This window comes from Morone saxatilis, unplaced genomic scaffold (genome assembly GCF_004916995.1).
Source record: "Morone saxatilis isolate NCDOM2014 unplaced genomic scaffold, NCSU_SB_2.0 Contig16, whole genome shotgun sequence".
In the NCBI taxonomy this organism is placed as follows: domain Eukaryota; kingdom Metazoa; phylum Chordata; class Actinopteri; family Moronidae; genus Morone; species Morone saxatilis.
The window spans coordinates 4,899,251-4,916,998 of NW_023339718.1; the positions used below are offsets into that span (position 1 = coordinate 4,899,251).

The 17,748-nt window shown below is 41.8% G+C and overlaps 2 protein-coding genes across 2 annotated transcripts; both read right to left on the bottom strand.

Annotated features, from left to right (window-relative positions):
* Nucleotides 1-231: 231 nt before the first annotated feature.
* Nucleotides 232-1,209, bottom strand: LOC118325465. Its single transcript, XM_035658172.1, has one exon. The coding sequence runs from the start codon at nt 1,207-1,209 to the stop codon at nt 232-234; it is 978 nt and encodes a 325-aa protein (XP_035514065.1).
* A 4,166-nt stretch (nt 1,210-5,375) lies between these two features.
* On the bottom strand, nt 5,376-11,851 carry vsig8b (V-set and immunoglobulin domain containing 8b). Its single transcript, XM_035658725.1, has 8 exons — nt 11,760-11,851; nt 11,427-11,506; nt 8,964-9,133; nt 8,474-8,675; nt 8,095-8,247; nt 7,886-8,008; nt 6,024-6,162; nt 5,376-5,934 (listed from the first exon to the last, which is right to left on the bottom strand). The coding sequence occupies exons 2-8, from the start codon at nt 11,497-11,499 to the stop codon at nt 5,700-5,702; spliced, it is 1,095 nt and encodes a 364-aa protein (XP_035514618.1). The 5' UTR covers nt 11,500-11,506; nt 11,760-11,851; the 3' UTR covers nt 5,376-5,699.
* Nucleotides 11,852-17,748: the final 5,897 nt, after the last annotated feature.

Sequence of the window (17,748 nt, forward strand, 5' to 3'; positions counted from 1 at the left end):
TGCGTCGCTTGACCAGCTCTACCCTCCCCGCTCTAACAGGCTAACACAGTGAAAATACCTTATTGATGTAAGGAATTATAATTAATGGTGATACAGCGGGACAGTTGAGTCATTACTGAAATTGCTAGTGCAAAAGATAAAAGAATAAGTTTCTTCAAAGTTTTTAATAAGTTCAGACAATGACCAATTGATTTCAGCACAAAGACCTTCAGTGCGAAACAAATTGGCTTCTCAGTTTTTACCTTTTGCAGGAGAGCTGGTTTTTGCCTTTTGTTCAGGCACCTTCAGACAAGACAAACACGGATATTCATCCAGGCAGACGTTGAAGCCATGAATCAGAGCTTTCCACAGCGTCTTCTTCCCGTAGATCAGCATCATGGCAGTGACAGTCGTGTAGATGGACGTGAAGAAGAACGTGAGCATGATGATGTTCTCGTGGTTCACCGTTATCTGGTACTGGACGTACAGGTCGACCACGAGGAAGAGGATGAAGGCAGCCACTATAGACAGCGTCATCTGGATCACCCTCAGCTGAGAGCCCAGCTTCGGGCAGTGGGCTCCGTTGGTGCTGGCTTTCATGTGACGGAGATGGATGGCCAGGTGGATGGAGATGGAGATGCAGCATTTCACCATGAGCACGCCTGGCAGGACGTCGGCGAGGAGCAGATACATGGCCTCGTAGATCTTGCCAGGGCGGGTGTTGGGGACTAAAACCCCACAGTCTTGGTACGCTCTGGTGTAGTTGTCATGGTGGAACACCACGAGCATCGGCATGCAGGTGCCCAGGCCGCACAGAGGGATGAGAAAAACAGCTAAAGTCACGTGCTTGAGGATGGCGGCCTGGATCTGCGTGTAACAGTGGTTGGGCGTGCTCACCAGCTTGGTGCTGTAGTAAAACGTGAGAAAGCTGGTGTCCCACATGATGGTGAACTTGAGGCTGAAGAACAGCAGCAGCATGATAGTGTAGACGTTCTGGCTGATGTGGCACTCATTATCCACCTCGGTCATGGTCATCCAGAAGTAGCAGACCAGCATGTGAGCCACGTCGGCCACCGACAGCGCCACGATGATGGTCTCACTGGGATTCCACTGCTTTTTCTGCCTGTAGTTCCACAGACTCATCAGGAGGATGTAGACATTAAAGAAGACAGTCGAGATGGCCAGCAGACCCGTCATTACCCAGAGGACCAATTTACTTGCCCCTAACATAATGATACTCTTTACCCCAAACAGCGTGCAGTGTAAACCTTCAGGAGAATAACTTCTATAGCACTCAGCAGTCTGTGTGTGGGACTTTCAAGTGTTTTGTTTTTGCTGCGTTCAAAGAGATGACAAGAAGGCAAAAAATTATGCACACACACAGCAAACCAGACGATTCTTCATTTCTGCCACAGAATGGAATCAGTCACAGTTTGTCAGCGGGGCCTGGGGAAAAGATTCACACATTTAGCTTTTGCAATACATAAAAAGGCTCATTTAAACTCTGCTATTAAAGTTAAAAACATGTGTGAAATCTACAGTTTAGTTGGTCATATGCAACATGAGGTGAAGTGTAGGAGTGTAGGTAAGGAGCAATTAGAGTAATCTTCCATTCTTTCCTCAAACGGAGCTCCCATGGGTTGAACGAGGCTTTTTTATCACTCTGAATCCTACTCAAGGTCTCTGCTTACATTCTTTGCCTGCTAGTTGTCACACTACTTTGTCTGACTCAATACCTTTGGCTGCAGCTGAAGAATCCTTTTGTTTTGTTTTGTTCATCCAAGCATTAATCCTCGCCTGGAGTTGTCCGCACGATGCACACAGCAAGGTGAAGTCCTTGGATTTAAGCGTTCCTTGACTGGGATTTATATATGAGCATTAGGTGTGATTTGCATCTGGTATGACCACAGGTAGTGGTGACGGCGTATTTGCATTGACACTGGGAGTGCACAATATGTGCTCATTATGTATATCCGGTGACTTTACTGTATGTCGATCAGTGCGGCGTGACAGCTCAGCCAATCCGCAGACCACACACCACCGGACACTGCATGCAAATGGTTATTCCTGCAGCCCGGCCACATATTTACAAAACCACACACACACACACACACACACACACACACGCTCCAATTTACCTGATAAGAAAAGCAAATCACCTTAGAATCACCTTCAGGAGTCTTGCTAATGCAACACCTTATCACTGGAGGACACTAACTTCTCAGACAGACTTTTAACAAGATGTTGACTTGAATTATATTTTACTTTATATTTTATTTTGATTTTCTGTTTGCTTGCTTTTTTTTTTTACTGGCAAACAGGATCCTAATTAAATGAGCAATTAATATGGCTTGCCAAGGTCCTTACCCATGTTGTTTCTTCATGAACAGCACCTTACCTTAGTTTATTTTATTTATTTAAAACAAACAATCCAAAGCCACATTTCAAGGGCAGATTCTGCCTTTTTGCACAATAGCATTAAAAAAAAGCTCTTTTTCATGCAGAAGCTCTTTGAATCTAAATGTGACAGAGCACTCTGCAGTGGGAGGCTTTGCTTTTTAAAAATAATTACTAACCCTGTTAGAAGTTCTGCCCTCTAAGAAAAGTTATTATTAAAAGAGGAGATTATGTGGTTTCTGGGTGAGGTTGCCAGAAAATTATTTGTAATTAATTATTGTATCTATTTCCTCAGTTCAAGCATGAATCAAAGGACGGACGCCTGTGCGTACATGAAAAGGCTTTCGTACACAAAGAACTGGTCCTCCTGATGGATGTGTACAAATTTGAATTGAGCAAACAGAGAGATACACAAACGTTGACAGTTTTCAATTTGTCTTCATTTGGAGCAAACAAGAGAGGAACACTGCAGAGGCACGCAGAAAACTACTGACAAAACATGTGAGCAAGAGAGTGTGTGCATGCGTGTGCTGCGGCGGGCAAATGCAAACCAAAGTGCTGCTGATTAAAGGGAAGCGTGTCTAAAATTGAAAGTCTCATTTTGATGCGTTTTATTTCTGATGATTTGAAATAGTAACACAGTTTCTAAACAAATGGATTTGTGGATCAGAGCCTTTAAAGGTCCAGTGTGAGAGATTTAGGAAGAGCTATGGAATAAAACAACATCGGGTGTGCAGGGTTGGGAGGGTTACTTTGGAAATGTAATCTAATACAGTTAATAATTACCTGTTAAAAATGTACTGTAACATAATACAAAATATGCAAATAAAGACAAGGAAGGAAACTCAATAAGATGACTTTTACGTATCCTATAAGACAACAGAATAATGTAACCTTGGAAAGAAAAGAAAGAAAATGGAAACCGATATTTTTAGCATCTGCTTTTTATTTTTTCCTAAAGTTGTTCAGTTAAGTTACTTTAACTTTACATTTTGTAAGTTAAAAAATCATTCTCAATCAAGTAGCTTTAGTCATTTTACTTGATTTTGAAATGTTTATTTGTATTGTGAAAAAAAAAACAAGTAAAAATTACTTAAGAATGTTTTTAACTTACAAAATTGAGTTTTGTTGTTAAGTTCTGATCTGTTTTAACATTTTTTCTAAATTAAAATAACTTATCACATTACAGTGATGGTGTATTTGATAAACTGTAAGTTTAGCTATGGTTTCACTCCAGGCCAGATTGGAGTAGTGAGACTCATGAGAACTCATTTCCACGGTAGTATAGCATTTCTTTATTTTTAAAGAACCAGTGTGGTTGCAGATTTCAATTCCATCATTCCGTTCCAAGCACGTGGGAGAAACTACGTGAACAAAAGAAAAGAAAAAGAAGAAGACCCGCTCCCTGTCTGTAATCCGTTAACCAAGCCTGTAGATATGTTTTCATTGGCGTATAATCACCTAAGAATAGTTGTGTTTTTGTTACCTTAGTATGAAACGTTTTTATCTAAGGGGGGCGCATCGTCTTCTGGCGGGGTCCGCCATGTTTAACCAACATTTTTCTACAGTATCCCAGAACAAACAAACCAAACACTGGCTCTAGTCTCTTCTAGTCTGCATTTCACTCCATGGAAGGAGAGGTTGAAGCGTGGGAGTTCCAGTCTGCAAATATGCCACTAAATGCCACTAAATCCTACACACTGCTCCTGGACTGCTCGCCTTCAAAGTAACAGAAACTACAGTGTGTGTCGTTCATTCTGGGCTATTGTAGAAACATGGAGGTTCAAGAACTAGAAGAGACCTGTTCCCACTGCACTCTAAAAAGTAATTCAGCTGACCTATTGTCACCACTTAAATAAATGTGTAATTTATTGATTTAGATAAAACTTTTAAGTTGCAAAAATTATTCTGATTAGTTGAATGTGCAAAAAGTCAACTAATCCACTTATAAACTAGAAGAAAAGCTTATAGCACATTTGTTGAACATAATTTAATTAGCAGTTGCCATAACTCCAAAAGATTAATGCAAGTTGTGGAGCCAGAAAATTTGTTTCTTAGAGTCTAAATAAAAACGGCAAAAAAAAAACAAAACACACCTATGAATATTATATTCCATTTCTACAAATACATCCTCCTAAATGTTACACACTGGACCTTTAAGGGGGCCCTCGGCGGAGCGTATTACCAAGGGCCCACCAACACTTACTACTTCTTGCAGCTCTTATTAATTCAACACACACCTTTTGAAGATGGGATCAGGCCAATATAAGCGAGAGGTGAGGCCGTGGGCGCAGTGCTGAGTCTGGATTCTGAGTGTGGCAGCTGCAGGTTAGAGCCTCTACTAGCTGTTACATTAATTACTAGTTCGCTGGCTGCTTGGCAAAAATCGGAGAAACACACAAACACAAACAAGGCAATTTTGCAGCGCTTTGTTCTGCAAATGAAAAATTTTCCAGGAGGCAAAATTGACTTCACTGTCTCCCACTTGTCTGACTCGAAGTTTGAATTCATATTGATCCAGTTACAGCCCTGAATCTAATCAGCCGGCTATGAAATGACAGATTGTATTTCTGACCATGTTTATGCACCAAATCAGAATTTCAACACCCACTTTTTGTACTGTCTTCAGTCTGAACGCACTCTCTAAACTCCTACACGTAATAAAGTTGTGTTTGAACCTCTGACCGTTTACATAATTGGACTGTTTTTATATAATCGTACCTAATTCTGCATGTCAAAACAATACGACTGATTCCATTACGATGCCAAAGTACAACTTATTCAATTAAGTTTTATCTTTTTTCAGAGAGATAACAGTTAAACAGTGAGTGCGAGGGATGTTTCAAATGTTATTCTACTGTGTTTCGTCAGCACAGATATCATCAAACAATAAAAGATGCAGCCGAGGCACAAAAATTTGATTCAAATCTCCTCACTGACTTACCAGTTAAAAAAATGTTTTATTGTACTTTAAAAAGTAATACATTGATTGAGCTACATATACATCATAGGGGAAAAAAAGCACCAATAAAAATACATCTTTAATATATATATATATATATATACACATTTCACATACAGTTTTAGCTAAATCAGTGTAATAATGAGTTGGATTGTGAGAGCCTTATTCCTAGTGCATTATAAAAGTTCAAGAGTTGTCCAAGAGTTCCCAGTAGTGGTATACCAGCTCTCCCAGTATCCTCCAGTTAAATATATTGTATTGCACCATTTCTCATGTACATACTTTACATAGGCTTTTCTTTAAAAACAGTATTTTCTTTCGAAGGCTTCATTTTATACTAAAAACTATCAGGCAGCTGCAGTTAGACGGGGTATCCGTATCGATGGTCGTATTTGAGGGGAGCAGGGCTGCTACTGGGCAGCGATGTGCCGTTAGTCCCGCCGATGAAGACGCTGCTGCGGCCTGATTCACTGCGAACGGGCTGGTTGTTCCTCACGGAGCTGTATTGCACGCCGGGGTGTGTGCGGTACCCCATCACTGAGCGGAAACTGGAGTTCCTGCTGTTGGGTTTGCTCTCCGGGGCCTGAACGTCCTCCCTGAGGAAACAACAGGAGTCACATCATCTGTGGGTTTTATATCATTTTACAGCCTGTTTTTGAAATTGTTTCCAGCTCAGATACGGTACCTTATTTCATTTTCAACCTCTTTCTCGTAGCGGCGCTTGTGGCAGCAGCAGATCAGGAGCCAGATGAGAAGCAGGAGGAGGAGCAGCAGCAGGAGGGCGCCAATCACCGCCCCGACTATGACACCCACCTTGTTGGTAGCTGGAAGAGAGGACATGGAGCTTTAAAGAGATCATATTAAGATCATTTTCAGGTTATACTTGTATTTGTGGGCGTCTGCATTAAAACATTTACATCCTTTAATGGTCAAACAACATTATTGTTCTCATACTGGCTGCAAGATGGCTGCAGCACTGGCCCCTGAAGGCCCACCCCTAAAGAAGAGCCATGTCTGCTCTGATTGGTCAGCTTTACATAAACGTGAGCCAGTGTAGAGCAGGGTTTATTTCTTTTTTTCTCCTAGGATGGCGAAGACATAATTGTCCAATTTCCATGAGTGGATGGAGTAAGGACCAAGAAATACTTCACTCTAAATGCACAATTATGACATTATCTCACCCGTCTGTGGGCCAGTACTGATTGCAAAATCTGCTCCTCTTCTGTGGCTAATGTTCATTTCATAATGATCATTGCTGCCTGAAGTCAAGCAGCAGAATTAAGTGACAATGTGAAAATACTACTGGCTGAATCTGCCAATAATGGGATGGAAGATTGTAACGCAGCTGCAACCTCTGTGGAAGCAAGTGAAGCCAACATGGAAGTTACACAAACTGCAGTTCCTCTAACGGCCACTAGAGGCAGTGAGTCTCCATAAGGCCCCATATTAAAATGCCTAACTTTACAGCAGAAAAACATGTTTACAGCCTGGTATAAAAACTGTTTTGGTGTCTAGAGGTAATTTCTGCTGTAACTGTACGGGGGGGGGGATTCTTATATAACTCACCAGTTTAATCAGTTTAATTGTATAAAGGCTTAAAGTTGTGTTTAATTTAGGGTGTGGCTGCTTTGACTGATTGTAAAGAATTTCCTTGCATATTTACAGATTTACAGTAGGTGAATGGCAGCAGGTTGCTGTGTTTTGATTTACAAAAAAACAACTTTAATTGTACTGTCATGCAGTTTACAGCATATAAAACAATACTGTATTACTACAAAAGAATATTTTACTGTACTTTTACTGCATTTTGTCATTTCTACAGTTAAATTAACATTGACATATTACTGCCAATTATGATAATTACTAACAATTATTATTACTATTCTGAATTATTTAATATATAATCTTAGGTTACTAATATTGTAATATAAGAATAATAAAATATATTCTGTAAAATATTCCTGCTTGTAAAAATGATGCAATGCAATATAAACTCAGGTATTTTACTGTAGTGAAGAAATATTTTACTGTACTGTGCTTCTAAATACACAGCGACATCTAAGAGTGTGGGTGTTAGTTTTCTGTAACCGGGCTTTATTCAGCTCCACAGACGCTCCACCTCTCTGACCATGTGTGGGTTAGCCGCGAGCCGGCGGAGTCGGAGCCGACCACACTGACCTACAGGGGACGTCACAGAGACTACGACCCTTTTTAATTATACAGTCTATAGCTGTAGAAGAAAAGGCTGAAGACAAACAAGGTGTGTCAGGTAGTGCAGGAGCTGAAGACGCTTTACTATATAACACACTAAAGCACAGGGAAAATCCCCACAAAATACACAATATGGCCTCTTTAAGACCAAGCAGCTCTTTCCTCCCTGCAGTCATGAATTCCAGCTTTTAGCGGCTTACATGTGACGTTACGACTGGAATTTCAGACTAGAGCAAATATTTAAACCATGGAGTAGAGAAATAAAAAGGTTCCTTTAGGATGTGAGAGTGTTAACCTACTTAAGAGTGAAATTAGATGATAATATCATAGACTTACGGTTGTATGCATGCAGTGCATATTTACACTGTGCCTTGCCGACGGGGTTTTTCGCCTCACACACATAACTTCCAACGTTGCTGTCTGTATGGTTCTTTATCAAAAGCTCCCCAGTCTGTAGGTCTTAATGGAAGAAGACAACGTTCAGTACATAACATATTAGACAAACACAGCATCGTGGACAAGCCTTTTCTGTCTGTCATCCTTACCTTGGGTTGCAGTGGATGGCATTGTACCTCCACTCTCTCTCGCCCACGTGTAACTGATAGGGTTGGATCCCCGAGAGGACTTACAGCGGAGGGAGACGGGTCCGCCTTTCTCCTCGCCGCCTTCAACCCAACACTTTGGCACAGACGGGGGAACTAGTGAAAGGAGATGAATAAACACGATAAACAGTTTTTAGAGTCATGCTTGAGCACGTTAGTTTATCATGCGAGGGTTGAAAGGCGTGAAAAAAGAGGTATAGAGTATAGGTGTGACTGAGACAGGAACCTCTACATTCCAGGTGAGTGAGTGCAACATAAAAGCAGGACGAGACGTCATAGAAAAATGAACAGGTGAAACCGGTAAAAAGGAATTCCTCCTCACCCATCACAACCAGAGTGACTTTTCGTGTGTCAACACCCGGCGCCTTCTTGACTTTACACTGGTAGGTGGATGTGTCTGAGACCTTCACATCAGAGAACGCGATGGAAGCGTCTCCCAGCTTGGGGTCCCCTGTGAACTTGAGCCTTTGGGAGATGCTGGGGTCGCCGTACTGGTGCGTCTGTCCCCCTGTGAATGATAAGATCTGCAAAGATAGCGTTGAGTGATGACACTTCTTCAAAGCTGGTTTTTCCACTAAGAGCCCAAAGCTAAGAGACAACCCCCCCGCCTCCCCCTCACTCTTTGCTGAAGGACAGGTTCCTCAGAGAGACACTTCTATTGAATGACCAAGGCCAGAATATGGAGTGAAACTAAGTTGAATGAATGTGATTTAGGTAGTTTGCTGATGCTACCGTGCTGACTTCTTTCACTAAAATCAACTCTTATAGTTTTGTTCCCTTATTATGAGTAATGTTGGCTAAAAATGACGTACCAGTCTGTCTTTCTGTGTCATGTCTGGGCTGACGTTGGACCACTCGATGTCCAGCTCTCCTGTGTCTTCGGGCCCGGGGGAGTAGGTGCATCTCAGGTTGACTGTGTCCCCCTGGGCCTGCTGAATGGTCTGCGGCCCCGAGGTTGTCACTTCCATCGCCTCTGTCACATCTGATTGTTTAGAAAAATGCAGATTAGTCTAACTCATAACCTCTTCCTACATCCTATTTTCATAATCATCTACCCAGGCCAAAAGACAAACAGAAAGAAAAATACAGGAAAAAACAAATTTCTCTCTCTAACGCATTAATATTTTCACCACTTAATGGCATTCAAGCTCTGGGCCTGAGCTCATAAACAGTCTCAGAGTGGAGTAGGTGCTGATCTGAGACTAATTGGCCTCTTAAGTCAAACTGAGGAGGATTCGAGGCTTTGGAGCTGGAATAAAAGTGGTATCTTTGCGAAAATGAGTTACGTATTAATTTAAAACTCTTGAGGCTCATTAGCTGTCAAAAATATATTGGTAAATGAAATGTGAATAGATGAGCAAACATGAAAAATGTACTTGACAAGTGGCAGTTAAAAGCTGTCTCTGAGTTGACACACACCCTGCTGACTCACTGTTTATGGCCGTGGATTTTAATTATTGCTGATAGCTTTGACGTTTATAGAAAGAACGCAGTCTTGATTATTATTACGCTTTTCAACAGATCCAAATTATTTATCTCTGTGGTGTTGTCGTTAGACTTCTCCGACATCTGGAGCAAACGTCTCTTCACCGTTTCCACATTTAGATGTTTAACCTTCGCCAAATATCTTAATGGACCATGCTGATAAATCAAATCAGCCTCTCTTCTGACACCGCTCATGGTTAAATCTGCTCTGAGCGCTCTGGATGCAACAAAACAAAGTATTTCAGAGGTATTTATGAAAGCGTGTAAATGGCAGATGTGATGAAGGGAGACTGAGAAAAGCTCAAATTAGTCACTCTAACGTTTGCACTGCTCAAGCCCCCCTCAGGCGAAATGCTGGGATGGAAGCAGGACGTGTTTTCCATGTGGAGAAGCGGCTAAGCTAACGTGCTAGTGAGTGCAGTTACACACAAAAGCTGCAGCTATTCAAATCCTGTGCACCTCCTCATTGGCCCAGACAATGCAGGCTTAGATAACACTTTGCTCTCAGTCTGCTGCTCTGATACTGGAACTTAAAGAATCAATCAGCGCTATAAACTACAGACCTAATGAGAACGTGAAGATTAAGCTTAAGCTTAAGAGTTGCATGAGTTTGGTATGTGCACTGTTTACTCTGCTGCATGCATTCGTTTTTACTTATACTAATAAAGTTTCAAAAACACGTATTTTAGCCTAAGTGATTCAGTTCAATTAAAAAAGATGTGTTTGGAAAGATTTGGAAATAAAACAATTCACTGACTGATTCCTATTCAACGCTTTACTAAAGTACCACAATAATGTTCAAATCTGTTAATTTTGGGGCTTTTCCCAGCAAATCTATATATACGCGGTTGTTCGTGATTTAATAAGTATATAGTTCTGCCACCCCTTAAAGATGCAGTAGGTAACTTTTATAAATATAACTTCTTCTCATATTTCCTGAAACGTTCACTGTGTCCTGACAGTAGTACACGAAACAGATAATCTGTCCTCTGCCTCGTTCTAGTGATCCTAATGGCATTTGCAAGAATCCACTGGGCCCAAACGAAAACAACCAATCAGAGCTGAGAAACATATACAGACGCTTTGGGTTGGAGGCTTGAAGATAGTTGATTGCGGCGTCTCAAAAGGGTCCCAAAGTGTTTGTATTTGATGATTTTTTGGGAATGAGACTCATTCTTTCTCAGCTCTGATTGGTTGTTTTCGTTCAGGCCCGGTGGACTCTTGCAAATCCAATTAGGGGCACTACAACAAGATTATCTATCTCACTACTACTACTACTGTCAGGATGTAGTGAAAAGTTTCACTAAAACTTATTTTTTTATTTAGAAATGTATTTAAATTTGTTCATGCCACCCTCTTCCTCTAGATCCGCCCCTGCTCTCAAGATCTTTTAAAAAAATGCACACACCAGTTTAGCAACAGGAGTATGTCTGAAAAGAGCTATGAATGTTATGCAGGGTATCTGTCAGCCACCCACATTATATACATGGTTCACTGATTGTCTGCAATGCGATTCACCCAGTGGTATTACTGTCAGCTAAGAGCATGTCACACTGGCCCGTCTATAGCATGAATCACAGATGGTACAACCCAGAAACAAAAAACACCTGTTCTGTTAGTGATCTCAAATTCTCTACTCTCTATGATTAGAATATTTAAGCCTTCCTGTAAACAGGGCAGCCAGCGGGGTAAAGAAGGGCTTTTACAGGCATATCAAATGTGTGTATTTGCTTTGGCTGTACGAATGTGAAACCTATTGCACACTGCTGAGATAAAGAAAAAAAACTCACCTGTCTTCAGCTGAATTGTTAACAGAAACAGCACAGCAACCTTTAGCCCCATGCTTGTGAACACAGGCTCCATTATAACCCTGAGAACAACATGAAAGGAAGAAATGATTCACAGAATGGACTGTCTACTGCCTGAGAACCCTTTTATATTGCCTGTAATTTAATTTCTCAGAGGTGAAAATATCTGTACTGTATGGCTGTCGTCCTCCTCCCTAATACAGCTGTTTACCTTCAATCTAACATGCTGCCTTACTGCTCTTATTTTAGAGTAAGTGAGCTCTAAAACTAGCACTACCAACAAAATCAAATGGAGAAAGAACAGCTCTGACATACCTTAAAGTGAAGAGATGATCCAAAGTTAAAGTACGTCCTGCGAGGCTGGCTGGAGTTTCAGGACTGTTGAGAACTGCTTATTTTGTTCCCAGGTGAAACTCAGCAGCAGTAACTATAGCCACACCCTCTGTCCATAGTGCATCGGCTGGCCACTCCTAGAGCTGGGAACAGTGCAACCCTCCCTCAAATGGGTTTTATTTTAGGAAACTCTTTTGTTGATTGGGACTATGTTCATAACATGACATAATAATAAAAATAGGATTCAGAATTCAGTGAAATTTTTGTTTTTTTGTTAGTGGTGCTGTTTGCTTTCTTATTACAGGCTGATGGTGACAGAGATTAATGAGCTGAGTAGTTCAACAACTATGTTGCTGCGCTGCTTTTAATCCTGGTCAACATATCTATCATCTGTCATTACATCATAACTTCATGTGTTAAATTGTGAATCAAAATAAACTAAAGTTGATGCATTAATGCTTGTAGTAGGGCATTTCTCCCAATGATTTAAAAGTTCTTGCATGTTCTTTAGGGTTTAATTGAACAGCAATGTGACGTCTTTAAGTTTGAATGGGTCAACAGGTTGTGTATTGTATATTCCCCCCAACCCTTCCCCGACACACCCTCCAGACACACCCATGAAAACACACTCGTTGTTGTTTATAGACAGTTCATTTGCACCTCAGGCCATGAAAGAGACAGAGCTACAAGCTGCAGTGAAACTGCTGCAACCAGGGCGGGTCTGGAGAGGGAGGGTGGCAGAAGTATATGCTGATTTAATCACAAACAATCACACGTATCAGTAGAAACATAAGGAGTGCTCTGGTAGCTCACCTGGTAGAGCTGGCTCCCCATGTACCGAGTCCTTGCTGCAGGGTGGGAACTACAGGGGAGCTGGGCTCGTCTTAATAAGACATGAGCTCCCCTGAAAACACGATTTGAGAAATTTTGGGGGGTCTGTAAAATGTAGACACTATCCAGCCCTCCAGGTTGTTGCTGGGTTTTTTTTCTGCCTGAAATGTCTGATTTCACGGCAGCCTTTCCAGAAAATTGAAATGCATGTTGTGATGTTTTTAGGCTTTGTGTTTGCAATAAAACTGCTCCAATGAGAGCGCCCGGTTAGCTCAGTCGGTAGAGCTGGCGACCCATATACGGGATTGCTGGCAGCATGCCTGGGTTCGAGTTGAGCCTGCGGCCCGTTGCTGCGTGTCATCCCTTCTCTCTCTGCCCCCCTTTCCTGTCAATCTTCATAAAGGCCTAAAAAATAATAACTTAAAGAAAAAAACTGTTCAAGGTCACGCTGAATTCACAGCGATTGTTTGAATTTGCATTAAGTGCTGCGATCACAACTTCGTGAAGGGACTGAAATGGGCTATTTTTGCCATGTATTTTAATTTTTCTGAATCTTTATCATGGATTGTGCATGAGGATGGCTCATCACTAATTCACTTTAGAAAAGATGCTACTGTTCTTGCCATCACCACTAAAGTGTGACAGCCCAATATCATTCACTTCAGATCAGAAAATATCAGAAAGCCGCGGTATAATCCACACACTGCCTCTCTGCGGCAGCCATCGGTTCAAGTCCGCCCTTGGCTCTCCACCCTCTCTCGCCCCCTAAGCTCTCACTATCCATTAGGCAATACAAGCCTGAAAAAATATATTAAAAAAACCCCAAACATTACATTATTGGGGCACATTAGCAAAGCATTGAATAGAAATATCTCAAGTCTTTTTTCATTCAACTTAATTTTATCACTTAGTCTAAAGGGGCTACAACAGATTATTCCATTATGTGTGTTCATTTCCAATTTTAACACACTACTTAAAACATGAATCTAAATGAATGTGTTACATCTGACAGCGTTTGACACTAAACTGAGGTGACAGGGCATTTTTTTTAGATCTGCCTCTGCCTGCAACCGCGGCTGCGTTCAGCCTGTAAATAAGCCTTTATTCAATGATTAATCACAGAGACCGCAGCTACTTTGAGCTGTTCGGACCAGCCCACAGTGTCACAACTTCTTATCAGCTGTGAATGATTTACCAAAAGTGGAGTTATGATTTAGTTGAACAGCTCCAGACGAGTGGCCCCTGAGGTTTATATCATCTGTTTTAATGTACCCAATCTCTCTGTGGCTGATGATCCAAAAAAAACCGAAAAGAAAGACGTTTTGGATGAAGTCGGACGGGGCGGTGAAATTATTCCGTATTGATTGTGTGAGAGGCTACAGTATGGGATGTGAGCGTGCAGCATGACGTTAGCCATTAGGAAACTTAAAGTGCCGGGTTAATGCAACCCTGCCAATAATGTTCATTAAGGAGATGAACAAATTAGGAACGCTCTGGATGAAACATGATCAGAAAGCAAATCTGAAATCAGCCCCGAGTGGCGCCACATCTATAGATCTGTGTATGACTGTGTTCACGAGTGATCCTGCAAATATCAGAGTGTGTGTGAGGCTGCTTTAACAGCAGGTGGTTAAGAGCAGGTCCTGGCACCGGAGCTGAACAGACTGTGCGACAGGACAAGGCGGGACCACGCAGACAGGATTGGGACACTGCACAAGACCACCATGAAGACTGTAAGAGAGAGAGAGAGAGAGTGAAGCACGTGAACACGTTTGTGACACGGTGCCCTTTTTGTCACCCAATGATTTCTTAATTATCCCACTAAACTTGGTAGATGAGAAGTAGCCAAACTCTGGCTTTATCTTTACAGCCAAGCCTTGCTATTACCCCATCCATCTTCCCAGATTTGGCAAAGGTAGCCTAATCACACCACGGGGTAGCAAACAAACCACCTTGACAGATGTCCAAATTACAAGTAAACAGCCTAGCGGGGGAGGCAAACAAATGACCAAAGCAGGGAGGGGAGAGGCTACAGAACGGCTGGGCTTGCCAGCAGCCATACTGAAATAGCACGGCAGCGTGAGTCACGGTGTGTCAATGTCAGGGAGCCAGTTGGGCACATATATTCGTCTTTTTAAGGTGGAACGCCACTGGGACAAGGATGGCGCTTCTGGCAGAGGGAGGCAGTCACTCAGCCCCTCAAAGAGCTACGTGAGAGGAATACAGCCAGCACACTCTGGCCCGCATGCTACATTCATGACCCCCTTGAATCTCTGCAATTAAACGTCCACTCTGACAGTGAAATTGATTTTTTTGTCTCCTTTACAACAATCAGTCGTTATTCACAGATGTCCTGCCTGTCATAAACATACATGAGTCTGCAGCCTGGATGGAGTTAGTTACACCATGCAATAATAACTACACCGGGTCCAATTTTATCTGTTGTCTTGTTACGCTGTGAAACCAGCATTATTACTTCCTCTCTCCAAACAGGAGCACATATTCAGCTGCTCCTGCCCTGCATGGTTTCCATGTGTCATGCTGCAGAATAAATAATAAAGAGTCAAATGCAACGATTCTTCCCAGCCTCTGTGATTCTTTATCTCAGTAAGTAACCCACTAAGGAAAGGGCACATCTACCATCAAAGCATGCTTGAATGACACTGGACACAGCAGGACAAAATCCCATTTGTTGCCTACTATGCTTTCATTCCCTCTACTATTAATGATAATTAAAACTAGTGCAGATACTAGTGCATTATTATGATTTTAAAAAGCAGATGGGGGAAAAATAGAAAAGAGAGAGACACGTGAAATCTGTGAAGGTTGAGCAGGGTTACTACATCGAGTAGTCACCAAGGACACATATAGAGAGTGTTTTTGTTCCAGTAAATCACTTCCACTGTGAATCCTTCCATATGTGGACAATTATAGAGTCCATCTAACCAATAACGTGTGCCAAAACCTTATCCTGTCCGTGCAGACAAAACCCTTCCTGAGGACTGAAATTAGACAGGTGCAGTGAAATCCACGTGAAACAAGAACAGCCTCGACCGTCCTGCTTCGTTTACGGTAGGCTGCTCCTCGGGCCTGCATAAACTTCTAACCTCTGAACATGAAAAGGCAGGGCTCTGTGAGCTATTCTGCATATGAAATAGGAAAGTAAATGGGAATTTATCGTGTATTTACTACTCCATCCCTCCCTTGGTTCACAAGCTGCCCACCCACATATACCCCCGCGCACACACAAACACACGCGCACACAGCCTCCAGCAATATGAGCATGGTGGACCCCATAATCCAATAAGTTGTGCTTCTTGTGCTAAACCCAGTGAAGTCTGGCACACAGAGAGTCCACGGAGAGTACGGTCCCCTAAGCCTCGCTTGCAGGAGTGGGATAGAAACTGTATTCTCTGAAAAAGAACTTCAGATCTCTCTCCCCCTCTCTGCCTCGACGATAGCTCATATTCCCCACACGCATAGGGGAATTATGATATAATGATGTAATTTAATGCTGACTTCTCTTTTTTTTTTAAATATAAATTAAGGGAAATATTCTAGGAATAACAGGCTGGTTCACTGACAGTGTTACTGAAAAAGACTGGTTGTTCATTGTCTGTTAAAAAATAAAAAATAAAACCACACACACACACATTTTGGAAAGGAAATCATTTCTGCAGAATTGGAGCTCAGTTGAATGGATTCGCATACATGCTTGGCCATGCTTGAAAGCAACATAATTCATAGAGTAACGGCAATTTTCATCAAAACACTCACAATAGTCTGTGGAGTAGAATTTGCATTCTTTTGATGCTGTTTGGTCTTTGTTGTCTGTCACCGCTACAAATTAGCCAACTTGACTTTGTTGTAGTCAGTGAGTTGTCAATGCTGGGCAGTAATGCAAACATGGCACTCTCTTGCAAACATGAGACACAAGCGCTGGACCTATGAGACAATATATTAGAAGATGCCCCATCAACTGTGGTCATTTACAAACTGCTGCTAATCCTTGTTCTCCAAAGTCCACAGGAAACAGAAATCAGAGTGCTGTTTGCTTCTGTATGCATTTCCTGTAATAACATTGACTGGACAGAGCTTCCAGGTCTGTGAAGCCAACATGGAACATGGTCTTGAACGTGCATTCTTTCTAATGGCCAGCAGGGGGCAGCTCCATTGGTTGCAATAAAAGACCGATACCATTAAATCTTATGTGGAAGTGAGCTGACTTCTCACTGGATTTATGAGCTCAGTAAACAGTTTATGTCTCAATCTCTAGTTTCTTAAGACCCTGATGATGCTACATTGTGAAGCTGAGTGAGTTTTTGTTGAACGCTGTTGCCTAGGCGACACAGTGAATTTTAGTGTTTTGATGATCGATTGTCTCCTTTGATGCACTCTTCCTAGCAGGTTGACCAGATCCCCCTGAAACCTGGTCAGAAAAGACCTTGATGATGCTGTTTTGTTAAGCTTGTGAGTCTTTTTTATCAAACGCCATTGCCATAGCAACGCATTACTCACCTTGATGCAGGAAGCTGTTTTTAAGGCATTTACAGGAGGGTGTACTTTGTTGTCTCATATGGGTTTTGGGGTGTGGCAAAAGGGCTCAGTTTTCAAAGTCTTACATGTACGTATTTCGGTGGCGGATGGAATATCTCCGAACCTTTAAAAAAGCCTGTTGGAGCCTTAATGCAAACCCAACAGGAAGTCAGCCATTTTGTGTATTTTTGGGGGGGTCATACATACTCCTCCTAGAGGGTTCATCCACCTCAAACTTTACCAGCACATAAAATACTTTAGTTAATGAATTAATTGATTTAGTGTTTAGTCAGCAGGGATAATGCACAATACATATATTGTAGCTAAAAGATCATCTGAAAACTAATCTACAGTCCCTGGTCGGAGGTCACTAGTGATGCGAAGGTCACAGGGATAAAAGATCAGTACAATATATCAAATCAAAAACTAACAGTTTGTAAAAAAAAACAAGAATAAAAACCACAGAGAAATAAACAACAGAAGGGAACCACCATCCACAATCCAACACTTTCCAGTTACTACAGAGCTGCTCGCCCTTCAGCCATGTTTTCAAACTAAATCTAAAATAGATATGAATCTATGAATGATATTTCCTTCTACCAAT